General features: G+C 47.9%; 1 protein-coding gene across 3 annotated transcripts in view; it reads left to right on the forward strand.

Moving 5' to 3' along the window:
* Window positions 1-16,708, forward strand: part of dscaml1 (Down syndrome cell adhesion molecule like 1) — a 153,145-nt gene extending 136,437 nt beyond the window's left edge. The window contains exons 22-33 of one of the 3 annotated variants that reach the window (XM_069182418.1): window positions 974-1,091; window positions 2,526-2,689; window positions 2,834-2,932; window positions 3,830-4,018; window positions 5,162-5,449; window positions 6,886-7,041; window positions 7,710-7,740; window positions 8,587-8,708; window positions 8,961-9,113; window positions 10,464-10,658; window positions 11,430-11,741; window positions 13,460-16,708. In XM_069182418.1, the coding sequence (XP_069038519.1) occupies window positions 974-1,091; window positions 2,526-2,689; window positions 2,834-2,932; window positions 3,830-4,018; window positions 5,162-5,449; window positions 6,886-7,041; window positions 7,710-7,740; window positions 8,587-8,708; window positions 8,961-9,113; window positions 10,464-10,658; window positions 11,430-11,741; window positions 13,460-13,917 (2,285 nt within the window). In that variant the 3' untranslated portion in view covers window positions 13,918-16,708. Of the gene's footprint in view, window positions 1-973; window positions 1,092-2,525; window positions 2,690-2,833; window positions 2,933-3,829; window positions 4,019-5,161; window positions 5,450-6,885; window positions 7,042-7,709; window positions 7,741-8,586; window positions 8,709-8,960; window positions 9,114-10,463; window positions 10,659-11,164; window positions 11,406-11,429; window positions 11,742-13,459 lie in introns of those variants that run through there. The other 2 variants (XM_069182419.1, XM_069182420.1) reach the window with 2 other exon arrangements.

Below are 16,708 nucleotides of genomic sequence, written 5' to 3' on the forward strand. Positions count from 1 at the left end.
ATTAAAAAAGCTGGGAGATGCTGCTCTCCTTGAAAATGTCTTAATTAATGTTTTCTCTCATCTTGGCCTCCTCTGGCCATTTTTTTCAAAATCTCTTGTGTAGCTGACTTCTGTTTTTTTCTTGACATTTTAATTAGGCCTGTTAGGAAACCTCCAATGCATTTTACCAGTTGTGACTGCATATTCCTTTTCTGTTCCTACAGTACCTAAGCAAATGTCTGGCATATTTAAGCTTTCTGCACAATTACACGTTTCTCCTATAACACCACTTATCTAGATTTTGTGGCACGGTAACACAGTAATTTGTTTAAATATTTCCCATCTCTAATAAAACTACAGACGGCTTGTTGAATACTGTTGCAAATATCCGTATATCTGCAAAGCTAGAATAAATCGATTGATACATCAGTCTTTTTCTCACTTATTTTCAATCAGAACGTTCTCAAAGCACTTTACATAAACTAGACTTAACAAATGTACAGAAGCAGAAAAAGAATAATGGAGCAAATGCATAAATGACCAAATTAAAAGAAAGAATTAAAAGCTATTGGAAGTCAGTCTTGAGGCGAGATTTGTAAACGTGAGCAGAGGGGGTGTTTCTGACGAGGGCAGGAGGAGTTATTCCAGAGACGAGGGGCTGCTAACGCACAGTGTGATGTCCTGGGAGCGTTGAAGAGCTTAGCGCGGTGAAGGAGGTGATTGAGCTGGGACACGCAGGGACAGTAGTTCTAGAGGGCGATGTTTAACCATAACCAACACTGTTGGTTAGAGTTGTCCTATAGCGCTATGCAACTAGCAAACACTAGTTACCAGCTTGGGTGTGGTGTGCCAGTAATGTGTGCGGTTCTACATGGATTGTGGATTAAACTTAGAACAGCTGCCTCTGATGCATGCTGTGACAGGCAGTATGTAATCCACCAAACTGCTTTTCATTTTGGTCTTGTGTCTCTTTCTCCTGGGTTTGGTGCCTCAGCCCCAGCGAAGATCATCTCGTTCGGGGGCACAGTGACCACTCCTTGGATGAGGGACGTGCGCCTGTCCTGCACCTCTGTAGGGGAGCCCGCCCCTACCATCAAGTGGACCAAAGACAGGTCAGTGCCTCTCTCTTCGTCGCTAGTCCTCCTCTTCATCGCTGTCCTTCTCCTCTTCTCTGTGTGCTCCCAAATTCTCCGTCTAGCTCCTGTCCTCTCCCAGCATTCTGCCCTCCCTCGCCTCCCCCCTCTCGTTTCCTGCACCTTGCAGTGGGATCACCATCGTCACCGAGTCCTGTGCACCTGAAAATCACACCCTGGCCCAGTTCTGCCAAAGCCATAACGTGGGTGCAGGTGGACCCTAACAACAACACGTACAGGAAGGAGGAGAAGATGAAAAGTCTGTGGTTTCTGTAATATAGATTCATATACATGCACACTTTTCAACTTGTCAGCTCAATTTCATCCAATGAAACAGTCCAACAAGAGACAGGCAATCACAATACATTAACAATTAAATACTACAGTTTGACAGACTTCGAGTTAACTGACAGAATACACTTAAGGTGAGTCGGAAAGACCGGATTTTCCCTGCAGTAATGGGGAGATGCACTAATAATAAAAAAGGTAAAGATAAATATTTACATAGCTGTAAAATACAGAAATAGCCAGGGTAACCTGTAGGGGCAGATCAGCTGTTTGCGATGAGTGGTTTGCTTTTTGTGTACTGTAGCGAATTTTAAACAGTAGGTTTTTTTTATACAGGCAAATGAAATAAAGAGCAGGCGTATTTGTGAGAAAAAAGGCACACAATTTTCATTGAGTACATCGATTTAAAAAAAAAAGTTTTAAAAAATTTCAAAAGATACAGTAATCTCGAGTCTGTGCTTGTGCTGTAATGACAGTGTTTTTGTGCTGAAAAGAATGTACAGTAATTGGTGGTTCAATGGCCATGTGACAATAACGTACTGCCCAGCCCAGTTATGCAGCAGCAGAACAGACTGCCTGGTCTCCCAGTTCTGAGTCCCTGGGGGCCCAGAGCCCAGAGCACACCAGCAGTGTGTAGTGTGTAGGTGGAGAGGGTGATAGTACTTCTCTCGGGTCAGGAGCCCGAACGTTCAATTTCTTCGAACTGTGCAGCAGCTTTTTAAGCGTTTGTCCGAAATCCACAAGGAACCAGAACAAGGAATCTTCTGAGGGTGATAGATGTCTTCTATCCATACATAGTCACCGAGAGAATATTATATCTGTACTGGGTGTATGCACAGGTTCGGACAGGTGATTTCTCTGCTGCTAGCCCTCTGACTTTTGGGGTGCCTGTAAGCTGCTCAGCCTTGTCTGTGAGGGTCACATCGTTACCCCCATCAGTGCTGGCGCTGGAAGACAAAGGGCTTGCTGTGTGGATAATTTGAAGGGTGTGGTAATACAAGAGAAGAGTAATATTGTAATGATCTGTCCTGGTGTCCTTTTGTCTGGCTTTTCCACACCTCTGTGAGGGGTTGTGCCCAGTGCCCAGCCACTTAACCCCGCTGTCTTGTTGGCGTGTCACTGCAGTGAGGACCTGGCCATTCCTGTGACTGTGGACGGGCACCGCCTCATCCTGGCCAATGGCACGCTGGTCTTGCGCGCTGTCAAGGCAGAGGATTCTGGGTACTACACCTGCACGGCCACCAACACACTGGGCTTTGACACCATCATCGTCAACCTGCTGGTACAAGGTAACGCACCTCGCCCTGCTGTCATGCTGACGCGCACAATGCACACTGGAAGCCTGGACAACCATAGGAGGGCACACTGAATTTACAGACATGCAAGCCCAACAGTACCAGGGTGACCTGTGACAAGGGTCTGTGTCTTCACAGTGCCTCCAGACCAGCCTCGGCTCACTGTCTCCACCACCTCCACCTCCTCCATCACCCTGGCTTGGATCCCCGGAGACAATGGGGGCAGCTCCATCAGAGGTACAGTCTCTCTACCCGTCTGTCTGACTGCCCGTGTGTCTGATTGTCTAGCCTGTATGTGACAAGTCACACTGAGCCGGCAAGCTTTGATCCCAGCAGACAGTGTCGGAGTCCTCGTCAGAGGTAGCCTCTCTGCCTCTATGACTTGCCTGATTGCATCCGTCCGACTTGCATTGACGTGTTTGACTGTCAGCCCTCTCGCTGAGTGTGTCCAATTGACTGTTTTAGTCTGTCTGACAGGCTGAATGGCAAACTGGCTATAAAATAGGGAGATCACAGTGGCCTGTGTAAATTAGAACAGAGTAATAAATGCCAACTCTAGCGCAACATCTCCATCTAGTGTCCTTCAGAGAACCTAGCACCTCAGCTACTCGGAAACAACAGCGCTGTACTGACTATTGCAAAACATGTTGGGGCACTTTTGACAGGCGATTCAGTGATGAAAACCTGCTGGTGTTTCATGAACACTGGGGTGTAAGGTGATGTCAGAAAGGAGCTCAGAGGAAAAGACATCAGCAGTGCAGGGCAACAGTGGGATGAACAGTGTCCTCCAGGACTGAGATATGTGATAATTCTAACATCTGCAAAGGTGAAACAGGCAAGAAGACATAAAAAACTGTCCGCTGAGAACTCCACAGAGCAGGAACCAAGTCAGACTGCAGTACACTTTACCCCATGTGGGCGGGAGGGGTGTCTTCCAGGGTGACCAGGCCCCTGTCCACAGAGAACACGTGCTCGACCAGCAGTTTGATGAGGATGCCAGTGTTGTCCACACATCATGGTCGTCTTCAGGCCATTCTGACCTGTTAGTGTGTAACCCTGTGTGTCTCTCCAGCAGTAGCGTGCTGTATGTGTGTGTGTGTGACAGGCCATACTGAAGCGCTGTTTTTTCTCTAGGCTTTGTACTGCAGTACTCTGTTGACAACACGGAGGAGTGGAAGGACGTCTTCATCAGCTCCACAGAGCGCTCCTTCAAGCTCGACAACCTGCGCTGTGGCACCTGGTACAAGGTCAAGCTGGCTGCCAAGAACAGCGTGGGCGCTGGCCGCATCAGCGAGATCATTGAGGCCAAGACGCACGGCCGAGGTGATGGCTGACTCCCGCACACCTGTATACTAAGATTTTAATCAGAGCCACTGGCACCATAAAATGCAACACGTCCTGATATACAGACACACCGATAGATTGACAGACACTCTGATATACACACACTGATAAACTGACAGACACACTAACAGACACCCTGACACACTGACAGACACCCTGATATACTGACAGACACCATGACACACTGGCAGACATCCTGTTGTACTGACACCCCGACATACTGATAGACATCCCGATATACTGACAGTCCCTCTGACACACTGCCAGACATCCTGCTATATTGCCAGGCACTCTGACAGACACTGACACACTATCAGACACCCTGACACACTGACAGACATCCTGATGTACTGATAAACACTCTGACACACTTTCAGATACACTGATATACTGACAAACACTCTGACACACTGACAGACATCCTGATATACTGCCAGACACCCTGATACTGTACATGAATATGCTACAATGTTACACTCACCCACAGAGACACTGACACTGACACACTGTGACAAAATCAGAATCCCAAGGGGCTGCACTCTACCAAGGGGAGGCCAGGGCTCTCGTGGTGAAACAGTAACAGACAGTAACAGCAGAGGCTTCACAGACAGCGGGTGAGGGACGTTCCCCTCCTCCAGTCAGTTTGGGGCTGTCTGTGAGGGCCGAGTCTTTACTCCAGTCAGTGCGGGGCTGTGGGTGAGGAACGTACCTCTCCTCCAGTCAGCACTGCTTCTCCAGTACTGTCCTGTCTGTGACATGTGAAGCAGTGAGTGACTGGAAGGTGGGCGGATCTGGCCACTCTTCCTCACTCTCTCCCGTGTACCGTCACGGTTTTAGCGGCTCTGAGACGAGATGTGAAGAACACACAATTGGGGGCGGGGGGGGTTGTATGAAAAAATAATTGATCTAAATATTCTTAAATATTTGCTTGTGGCTCTTTGACACTTCACACTGCATTTTCCTGGCAGCCTGCACAAGTTAGCTGTGCCTGCAGTGACTCACTGCCCCTCAGACCCTGAGCCACTGCCTTGTATGAGTACCCATACACCGACTCTGACCTGCTGGCTTCCTGCACACACTGACTCACTGACACTGCCTCTCCTTGCGCTGTCTGTGACCCAGAGCCTCAGTTCAACAAGGACCAGCACCTCTTCACCCACATCAACTCCACCCACGCGCGGCTCAACCTCCAGGGCTGGAGCAGCGGCGGCTGCCCCATCACCGCCATCCTCCTGGAGTTCCGGCCCAAGGGCACCTGGGCCTGGCACGCCCTGCGCACCAACATCACCTCCGACGTCTTCCTTGCCGAGCTGCGGGAGGCTACCTGGTACGAGCTCAAGATGAAGGCCTGCAACAGTGCCGGCTGTGGCAATGAAACCTCCCAGTTTGCCACGCTGGACTACGATGGAAGTGAGTAACCACCCAGCTTCCATCCACCTTCCATTCACTGGGTCCAGTACAGCGTCTTTTAGCCTATCCCAGCAAGCAGTTTGCCCAAGGCAGCATACACGCTGGACGGGACGCCAGTCCATTGCTGGACACGCACTCACACCAGGGCTGTGTTTCCCAGAAGACATTTAACTGCCCGGCATTCTTTGGACTCTGGGTGGAAACCTGTCCAAACGGGGAGAAATACAACCTCCACACAGAAAGCAATGCTGCAGGGCAGTAGCACTAACACCACACCACCATACCACCCATCACACTACTTAAACACACGCAGTTCCACATCCCACAGCTGGAAACACTAAACACTTACACTGGGAGCTGTATGCCTGCGCCCACTGCTCCGATGTATATCCTGTGTTGTTTTTGCACAAGATTCTCTTTCCTGTCATCGGTTTGAAGAATCTGCAAATGCGCCAAGTCTCGAAACCCTGCCAGGCAGCAGGTGTTGAGAAATGTCACTAAGAGCACAGTCTCTAGGTCACTTTCACCCGCCGACAGCACAAGCCAGACAAGACAGGTCAGACACAGCTCTGCAAACTGCTGCCATCACAAGATATCAAACCTCATATGGCAACCATTAGACAAATATCTATACTTAAACCACAGCTCCAGTCCTGGACAGCTGGAGGGTTTTTGGTTTCCTTTCCACCTGAGCACTTAATTTGCAAAATTGAAATTAATTGGACAAGCTGAAGCCTTTCCCTGCTCTTAAGGCGGATATAATTCGAGGTCAGGAATTCAGTTCCCCTGATTTAACTTTCCCACTGAGTGGCTGTTTTACCTTTGAACCCCTTTTCTCATTCCCTGTCATCCTTCAAAGGAATTGTGCACGTTAATGGACATTATCCAACAAGAGCACATTAGACGACAAAATATGGTGCCCGAACCGTGCAGGGCAACCCATGTCAAGTGATGAACCTGCAAAGCACTTACTGTATCAAAATGTCATACCAGGCGTGAAAGGGCAACAGAAACATCCCATCATAGGTAATGGCGTAGTGTCTTGCATTACGAGCTTGTCAATACCACATTTCTGACTTCTGTGAAATGCGGTCTTGAGATCAGTTCTTATGTAAAGAGGGGTTATAAATCTGTCTCATCAAACCACAACAAGAACCTTTTCAAGCTGATTCTACACTTCTGTATAGGGAACCTCACCTTTGGGTGGGACAGAGAAATCTAAACATATAGAAGAGTATAGTACTGTACGGCAGAGTAGGGCAGTGCCTCATGGTCGAGCCCAGCGTCTTGAGGACAGCTCAGATCGGCACTAGGCACTGGCCCTACAGGTGCTACAGGGGCCACAGTCTGGCAACACTGCAGTCCGGTTGTCCACAGTGTGGCTGTGCAACATGTTTTTCCATTGCCGTCCCTTTCTTCTCTGCCCCCCTCTCCAGGTACCATCCCCCCAATCAAGTCGGCCCGGGGGGAGGGGGACGATGTGAAGAAGCTGTTCAGCATCGCCTGCCCCGTCATCCTGGTCACGCTGGGCGTGGCCCTGCTCTTCATCATCCGCAAGAAGCGCAAGGAGAAGAGGCTGAAGAGGCTGAGGGGTGAGAGAGGGACTCGCACACTGTAGCACAGTTCACTGTGAGGGGATTTTGTCTGTTACAGCAGTTTGTAATCAGGGCATAGTAAGAAATGAGTACATCCATCTCCACCTGTTCTGCACCCACATTATCCAGTACAGGGTCAGGGTCACGGGGGTGCCAGAGCCTATTCCAGCAAGCAGTGGAGCACAAAGTACACCCTTGATGTGACACCAGTCCATCGCAGAGCACACACAGACACACACAAACTCACACCAGGGCCGGTTTTCCCAGAAGCCAGTTGACCTATCAGCATGAGTTAGAGCTGTGGGAGGAAACTAGCAGCTGGAGGACTGGAGAACATGTGAACTCCACCCAGACAGCACCCCAGGGATTGAACCCAGAGCAGTGCTCACCACTGCTCCACCTTTCCACTCTCCTACAGCACAGCACACCGTATTACAGCAGGACGCAGAGCATCGCAGTGTAATGCAGGTGAAACTCCACAACCCAGTCACACAATGAATACTGTGCAATAACAAGACAGTCAGCCAAACCGTTGGCATTAGAGACAAATTTGGGTGACAGTACTACTGTGTCACACTGTTTCTCACTGGACCGTCAGTCTTCCTACAGTGTTATGTGTAATGTATTTTACTTGCATTATTATATGCTGTTATTTTCCTTTTCAGATGCTAAAAGCCTGGCTGAAATGCTGATTAGGTAAGGTATATTTTCTTGTGATCACTGGTTATAAATGCCAGCTTTCTAAATCAAATCAGAAGTTTATTTATCAAATGCACAACAGTACAGCGTGCCGCAGTAGCTGCTGGCAATGAAATGTCTTTTCTGCGAGCTCACAAAAATCACATCACAAAAACCACAAAATTGAGGTTACGAAACTCGTGGTGATAGCTGGATTTGAACACCCGACCTCACGCTGATAAGTCAGTCACTTAAACCATCACGCCACTGACGCAGTCAGTTCTTTCAGACTTGCCGTTAAAATTGTAATTAACCTTTAATGGATTGCTTTTCACACTCACAAAACTGAATCACGCACAGGTGACAGTGTTCAAGCAAGCTGAAATGTTTTTGTAGCTGTCCAAGGAGAAAGGAATTCAGAGCCCTTCCGCCTTGGGCAGGGGAAGCAGTCACTCCAGTAGTTCTGCCTGCGGACATGCCTGGTGTTAAACCTGGAGCTCGACAGCAGTGAGGAATCAGCAGGAAAAAGAGCATGTGGCTTGTACAAGCTCTGAAGTGGCTGACCCGTTCACCTGGTGTGCAGGGCATTGAGAAAGCAGGAAGCAATGTCATTGTGACCAGTCTTGTTAAGCAGTTGACTGAGTACAGAAATGTATAAATCAAGTGTAGTGGAACACTGGCAGTCCTAACTGTGGAGAAGCCTGGCTACACAGGAAACTTCTTTTTCTATTATCACTTTCCATGTTGCACTGAGGATAGGACAGATCTTCCCAATGACACGCCCTGTCTCCACCCCTGGGACTTTTGATCACCCGTGGTGAAAAATTCTTATGTCTCCGCCTTCCTCTCTCTCCCTCCCTGGAGCAGTAAGAATAACCGCAGTTTCGACACGCCGGTGAAGGGGCCCCCACAGGGCCCCCGACTTCACATCGACATCCCCCGTGTGCAGCTGCTGATCGAGGACAAGGAGGGCATCAAACAGCTGGGTCAGTCTGTCCGTCCTGAGAGCAGGTCATGTGTCCATTTGCCCGTCTGTCGGTATCTCAGGAATCTGGCTGATTGCTGGAAATCTGCCGGCCAGCTAATATGTCTATATAAGTTGCTTCAGTGTTTGTAGGGCTGCTTTTCAAGAGCAGTAAGGTCTTGCTTTCCATCTGTGTCCATACCATGGTGCATATTTCCACGTGCCAAGCCAATCCCACTCTCTAACACTGTTCCCTGTCCCCTGACGCTGACAGGTGAAGACAAAGCCACCATCCCCGTTACGGACACCGAGTTCAGCCAATCAGTGAACCCTCAGAGCTTCTGCACGGGCGTGTCTCTGCACCACCCCGCCCTCATCCAGAACACCGGCCCCCTGATCGACATGTCGGACATCCGGCCCGGCACCAGTGAGTACGACCGCACCGCGGCCACTCCATCGACTTCATGTCATCGCTCTCAAGTCTTGTACAGCGCCTGTCGATCCAGGGCATTCTCAGGGCACTCTCTACAAATTAAATATGGAAGAAAGTACAATAAACAGAAACTAATCACGATGATGATGATAATAATGCCAAAAATGTTAAATGAAAAACAGGTTAAAAAACTGAAGGCTAAGCGTTAAGGATGACCCCTAGACACGGGCGGGAGGGGAGGTGCACCAGGTTGAATGATAAATTAAAGACAGAGCAGGTTTTTGTTCCTGGGAATCCCCACTCCACAGCTTTTAATAGAGCTTTGTGATCTGCCTGCATACTTCACCCAATCCTAGTCTTCACTCTATGTCAAAGATTTCTAGTTGTGGGTGACTCAGGATTATCTCAGGTTAACAGCAATAAGACCGAGGTGATGTTGGACCGTCTAAAACTCAGTGATGCATACATTTTCCCCTCAAATTCTGTTAAAAACTTGTGTGGGGTACATTTTCGACTCAAAATCTGCCACACATCCTACTTTCATTTAGGAAACAATCTTTCTTCTCCTGTGCTGAAAAACCCACACGGACCAGTCTTAGAGGACAGACTTCTTTCATTTAGATTCTTTATCGAGTTTGTCTCCTGCACACCTTATTACAGTATATCCCCGTGTGGACCTGCTCGCTGGCTACAGGCCCGATGAGCAGCAGCCCCCGGTTCTGGAATAACTTTTCCTGCCCTCTGTGCCTGTTTTCCAATCTTGCCTCAAGACTGACTGGCACTTCATGGTCTTCAGCTCCTAACAGAATACTTTTAATTTAATCATTTATATTTTTTGGGTATTATTCTTTTTTAAAGTCCACTTTCTGGAAAAAGTGAACATTAAAAAAAAGAATGTGGTGTCTGAAATTTAAGAGTAAAACTGGTGATTTCTGTTTTGCGAAGAGAGAACAGGGAGGGAAAAGGGGAGCAGTCAGATCTCCAATTGTCCGATGGCAGTTATGATGACAGATCACACGTCATTCCCTGTGGCTCGTGGGGATCTGGGCCTGAGTGCGTGCTGTTCAGCCCCTGAGCTCCTCAGGCCTGAGGTTTTCCAGGCTTCTTTAGCATTAAGCAGACAGAGAGCTATGATCCTCCCCTGGAAAGAGGATGCAGTAGTGAGTAAACTCCGCCTGAGCAGACTGGAGTGACTGAAGGAGTGCATCTTAATCAAGCACTGATTTCAACCCCCAGCCTGCCAACAGGAGTCGGAGCCCTGCCCAGCACGCCACACTGCCCTGCTCCCGACGCGCTGAAACGGGCTTTGTCAATATGCCGCCTGCCTCCCTCTCCCTTTCCCAGATCCGGTCTCCCGTAAGAGCGTGAAGTCCGCCCACAGCACCCGCAACCGCTACTCCAGCCAGTGGACGCTGACCAAGTGCCAGGCCTCCACGCCGGCTCGCACCCTCACCTCCGACTGGCGCACCGTAGGATCGCAGCACGGCATCACCGTCACCGAGAGCGACAGCTACAGTGCCAGCCTGTCCCAGGACACAGGTGCCCGTCGCCGCCCCCATGTCCTCGGCATCCACACGCAGACTTTCCCTGCATTGTGAAAACAGACGTCAAGACTGGTAGAGGTCATGAACTCCCTCCATTTCATCCATCCATTATCTAACCACTTTATCCGATTCAGGGTGATGGGAGGGCTGGAGTCTATCCCAGCAAGCAACAGGCACAAGGCAGGACACACCCTGGACAGAGTGCCAGTCCTCTGCAGGGCACACACAGACACAGACACACACAAAGGTGATTTTCTGAGAAGCCAGTTAACTGCCCCAGCATGTCTTTGGACTGTGGGAGGAAACAGGAGCACCCGGAGGAAACCCAAGTGAACTTGGAGAGAACATACAAACTCCACACAGACAGCGCTCCAGAAATTGAACCCAGGGCCCCAGCTCTTTTTAAGTTCCAAATGCAAATCTCCATCTAGGCAACACTGACATTCCTTAAGCAGACTGATCTCACATCTCACACTTGCATCTCATGTGCATTTTCAGCAGATGTGTCTCCCTCCTGCTGCATGCAAAGAGCCAATTCAGAAGGAGCCCTTCCACACACACAGATGAAACCTTACACTGCCCTCTGAGCACTGACCAGGACCAGCTCTGATACTCTTCTGTGGTCTGACAAGATCAGGCTACAAGGTGGTGGTGCTGCTGAAACGTATGATGAACACGGAACACTACACAAGCACTCCGTCACTCGCCGTCTTTCTGGGCCCCCCTCCTCATCCCCTGCGCCTCGTCTCCGTGTCGCCCCCTGCAGACAAGGGCCGGAACAGCATGGTGTCTACGGAGAGCGCGTCCTCCACCTACGAGGAGCTGGCCCGCGCCTACGAGCACGCCAAGCTGGAGGAGCAGCTGCAGCACGCCAAGTTCGAGATCACCGAGTGCTTCATCTCCGACAGCTCCTCCGACCAGATGACCACGGGCACCAACGAGAACGCGGACAGCATGACCTCCATGAGCACGCCCTCCGAGCCGGGCATCTGCCGCTTCACTGCCTCGCCGCCCAAGCCGCAGGACTACGACCGCGGGAAGAACGTGGCCGTGCCCATTCCCCACCGCGCCAACAAGAGTGAGTGCCGCCCCCCGGCCTGTGAAGCTCGTTAGATGACCCTGTAACTGAGCTGCTGCCACTCGTTCCAGAATTTCATTCCAGAAAATTGGAGCAGCGGTGTTACCATCCATCCATTTTCTAACTGCCTCATCCAGTTCAGGGTAGCGGGAGTGCTTATTACCCGATAATGACATTTGGCATTTTTATTAGTATTGGGAGTATGCGTTTGTCAAGTGGTTCCCCGACAGTGAACTAAAATAACGTCTCTTCAAATCACTGGGTTATATGCTGTTTCTGTTATACATGAGATTATTCCCAAAAATGGGATGCGTGTTACACCAGGTGGCACCAATGCTGCTTCGTCCAGCCTAGATTTGAGTCTCATGCTGTTACTACTAGTAGGAGCGTTTAAATGTTTCTGTAATGAAAGCATGACAAGACACCAGTGTGATCTCCTTCACATCATGTCAGCAACTGTAATAGATCTGGGGAAACTTTGAATGTGAAACCCAAATGTGGGACTTTATCCGACTCGGACTTCAGACTTTGATCTTACATTAGTCTCTCCTCAAGAGCAGTATTGTTAAAATCAGATCATTTCTTGCCTTGTCTGGGGGCAGAAAGTTAGATCTCATCTGTGTTCTACCGTGACTGGGCGGTGGCAGTGCTGAGTGCTCTGTCATGTCTGTAGCTTGTATAGAACGCAGCTGCTAGAGGTCTAATGGCAAAAAAGCAAAGGGCTCATATTACTTCTGTGTTGGCTTCGCTGCAGTGTCTTCCAGTATGCTATAGAATTGATTTTAAAAATCTATTGATAACATAGAAAGCAGTTACTATAAAGGCCCCTGATGCTAGATGACTGAGAATGTGTCTCTGTGTGAGCGTGCACTGAGATCAGCTGACACTGACCTACCCTTTCAAGAGGTGCAAGTGACGAAGTGAGATCCACCTAAGAGCAGTCGCACTGAATTAACCGCTAGAAAATGTACATTATTTTGTTTTTTGTTGCCATCAGTGGTTATGTTGGATATTGCTTTAAGCTTGTTGTTTTTCCACTTGTATTTAGTTTTTAAAGGTATTTTGTTTGTAAAGAGATGTTTCTAGGCATCATATCAATGGTTTTATTATTTCTATTGCAATAGTGGTTTTGTTTTATTGAAGGGAATACTGATTTTTCTGCTTGTAAATTACACAATACATTTTTTCTATATATTTCTTATATTCTGCAAATAAAAGTAGCAAACAGGTTTTAAATGATACAAAATGACTGGTAAGAGTGTTTGTGATACACATTATAGACTATAAATATGACAAGAATGCCATAAACTTATTAAAACTAATCGGAGAGAATTTCATCTTGTTAAAAAAATGGGCATGCTCAGTCCCGTGATGACACAGAAAGCACTGTCTTGCCATTCTGCATCACTTCAGGGAGCTTCACACTACACACGGGGCCCTGTGCTTGGTCTGTCCTGTCGAGTTTATGGCCTTTTTTGACACATTCACTGTGTTCTTTCTCAGTAAGAAGCAGCTGTAAAGTGGATAGTTGATGTTTAAAAAGACTGTTTCAATATCCCAAATTATACCGTAAACGTAATGCTAGTGGGTTGCTGTGCCATGTGTCTGTTAATATATAAATCAGGCTTACACACATTTACGAACCAACCCGGGACTGTCTTTTGTTTCTATCTGTTTCACGATTCACTTTCTCTTTTGTCCCCTCTCCTGTCCTCCAGGCGATTACTGCAACCTCCCTCTCTACATGAAGACGGACCCCTTCTTCCGCAAGCAGCCGGAGCTGCATGACCCCTGCCCCGTGGTGCCGCCCCGCGAGGCCTCCATCCGCAGCCTGGCGGCAAGGGCCTATCACACGCAGGCCGCACGTCACATGACTTTGGACCCAGGCAGCAGTAGCAAGCAAGCGCTTACCCTGGCCCATCCTGGGGTGGGCATGGGAGGGAGCTCGGGCACAGCCACGCTGCCCCAGAGGACTCTCACCATGCCAGGCTCGGCGGCGCCCAGTACCAGTGCCGCTGCCGCGGCTGCATCAGCCAGTGCGTCCGGCGCCAATCCCACCGCTGCCGCCAAAATAGGTGGTTCTAGAGACTCCTTATTAGAGGGCAACTCAGCTGGCTTGGGCAGACTGCAGAAGCAAGGAGCCGGAGCTTATTCCAAGTCTTATACACTAGTGTAGGCGACTACTACTGGTGTAATCTTCAGACATTGCTATGATCTACGCCACTGGTGTCATCTTTTACACCAAGACTCCTCCACTCTCTCACCTTTGTCACCTCCCTCCGAAAAACATGCAAACCCCATAGCTACCCTCTTTCTTCATTAGAAATGAATCACTCCTAATTTTCCATGATGGGGAACTGTACCCACATCCTAGTGTATGAATCTCGGGGGAGCTTGGACCCAGTGGAATATGAGCTCCCTTATCTCTTCTGCTCTCTTGCAGCAATATGTGGAAAACTGTTTCAAGGACTTCATCTTAAACAGCCATGTTGGAGTCTAGTGGCTTTTCTCCCCACTCTATAATCTGAAGTATTGTTTTATAATGGGAAGAAAACAAATGTATTTGAAATGGATGAGATATGAATTGTTTCAGTATTTTTTTTATGAAACACGTGCACTACTTGGAGTTAACCCAACCTCCAAATTCTGATTCATATATATAGATATATATGTGTTTGTACACACAGGCAATCAAAGAACCCCTCTGAGGTTTTTTTTTAACTAATTTAAACATTCATACACTCCCATTCCCATTTTATCATGACATTAAGGGAGCAGTTAGTGTTTGCATTGTATCTGCAAGGATACTCAACACAAGCGTAATGGAGCGAGAGTGTCATGTGACTCTGGAAACCCAAAGTCGGATCGCTACTCTCCTCAGGAACACCGACGCCGAGTAACGCGCAGGGCAGACAAGTAAGAACTGTTGTCTACGATCAGTTGTGTTCTTTAGAGTTTGCTCTACAGCCTGAGATATTGAAGCACATTACATACGGACCCAGCTGCTCAAAAGCTCCATTAAAAGCAGCCCTTCACCCCCTGTCCCATCTTTCCCGTCATCGCTCAATCTGCACACTGTGATCACACGGCCGAGTCTCCCTCAGAGACGTGCTGTGTAGTAGCCTCTCTAGTTTTTGCGTTAACCTGCTGCCTCCTAACCCCCCCCCCCCATTCCCTTGGTGAGCCGAGCACCCCCCACATCCTCAGGTCAAGTTTCAGGTAACCCAGAGGAGGGAGCGAGAGAAGAAATCTAGCGCCTAGGACCTGTCCCCAAAGCCCCTGGAATTCAGCACAGTCCATTTGGCAGTTTGGAGTTGATCACAAGCCTGATGGGGATCGTCTACGTGTGTATGCACAATTGTTATATTCATGTACTGTACATGTACACGTGTGATTTTTTACATACTGTACATGCCCATACCGATTATGACATGTATAGACTGCAATACTGATATACAGGTATATGCATCTGTAGATTACATACATGTGTATGCATGTATAGATTGTTATATTCAGATACATGTATATTACATATATGTTTATGCATGTACAGATTGTTATACGTACATACAGGCCTAAGCTAACAACTGGAACACAGAACTGGTTCACTTTGCAGGGCCTGGAGAAAGACGAGACCATCTTTGGCTTTGATGATCACACAGAACATTTTGTTTCTTCCCACCACAACCCAATTGACATGGATTTGTAGGATTACCCATGGAACATGCTGTAAGCCAGTACCCTCCCTAGCTGTAAATTAGTGTTTCTCCCCAGACTACAGACTACACAGCTGAGATCCTGTGTTCGGTCTTGCAATCAGCTAAACAACACCTGGATTGCTCACTGGTAGTAAGCAAGCTAGAAGCTTGACTTTTTTTTTTTAATAGTGCTATGGATGGCATATTTTTGACACTACAGAAGTACTATAATATACATGGTATTTAACATTTTCATAACAATCTGAAAAAAGTTAACCTTATTTTTTTATAGCTATATAAACCTTTTACTGCCGAAATGCATAGATTATTTCTAATCCCTTCCAGCCAATGCCTAAACGGTTCCAGGGCTGAACTGGAACATTCCTTATTAGACTCGGAAGCTCTGTCCGTTTGACCTGCACCTATTCTGAACTGCCAGTGGAATCACTGCCCCCGGCCTAGCGAAGGTCATGGGACCTCTGGGACCCAAGACGTAGCACTGCAGAGGTCACGTCCCCCCTGAGACAGCGCAGTACAGGCCGTTCAACTCCTGGGGTGCAGGGGAGGTCACGGCCTCGTACAGGCCAGTTTAGCCAGTTGCAATCAGGGACTCCTTAACTCCAACCTGTCGTGCAAAAAAAGAGTGCAGGAGGAGTCAGGAAACTCCTCCCCCTGACCTAGCCCCTCCCCCATCATCAGGCCACACCCACCCCCTTCACTTCCTGCCCTTACAGCCCCTCCCACCATCGTTTATAAACTACAAAACAATCTCTTGTATATACGAATCTCTTTTGTATAAATAATAACTATTTTCGTCATCTTCAGAATTATCCAGGGCACAAAAAGCTTTGTTGTTGTAAGTTAAATAAGGGTGGGGAAATTAAGACATTGACCTTGCTTTATGAAAGAGGCAAGTAATGCCATCTAAGTAAATTAAAAAAATTCTAAGATTTGGCTTTTAACTTTCCTTTTTCTTAAAAGATTTTTCTGTTGAATTTTTTTATTCTGTTTTTTTCACGGTTATTTTTGTGTTGTTGATCGTTTTTAACTTTTGGGAATTTCTGTTGACTTTCTTTGGGATTCTCTCATTGAAGAGGCGGTGCATGCTCTTAAAACTTTTGCTTAACAGAAAGGATTCCTGACTCTTCTTGAAAAGTTGCTTCTATTTGCAAATGCTTGTGTTTAATGAGACATTTTCTATAAAACCAAACAAAACAAAAAAAAAAAGAGTAATCAACACCTTGTGCAATAAAGGCTATCTTTCTATGA

This window comes from Lepisosteus oculatus, chromosome 23 (genome assembly GCF_040954835.1).
Source record: "Lepisosteus oculatus isolate fLepOcu1 chromosome 23, fLepOcu1.hap2, whole genome shotgun sequence".
In the NCBI taxonomy this organism is placed as follows: Eukaryota; Metazoa; Chordata; class Actinopteri; order Semionotiformes; family Lepisosteidae; genus Lepisosteus; species Lepisosteus oculatus.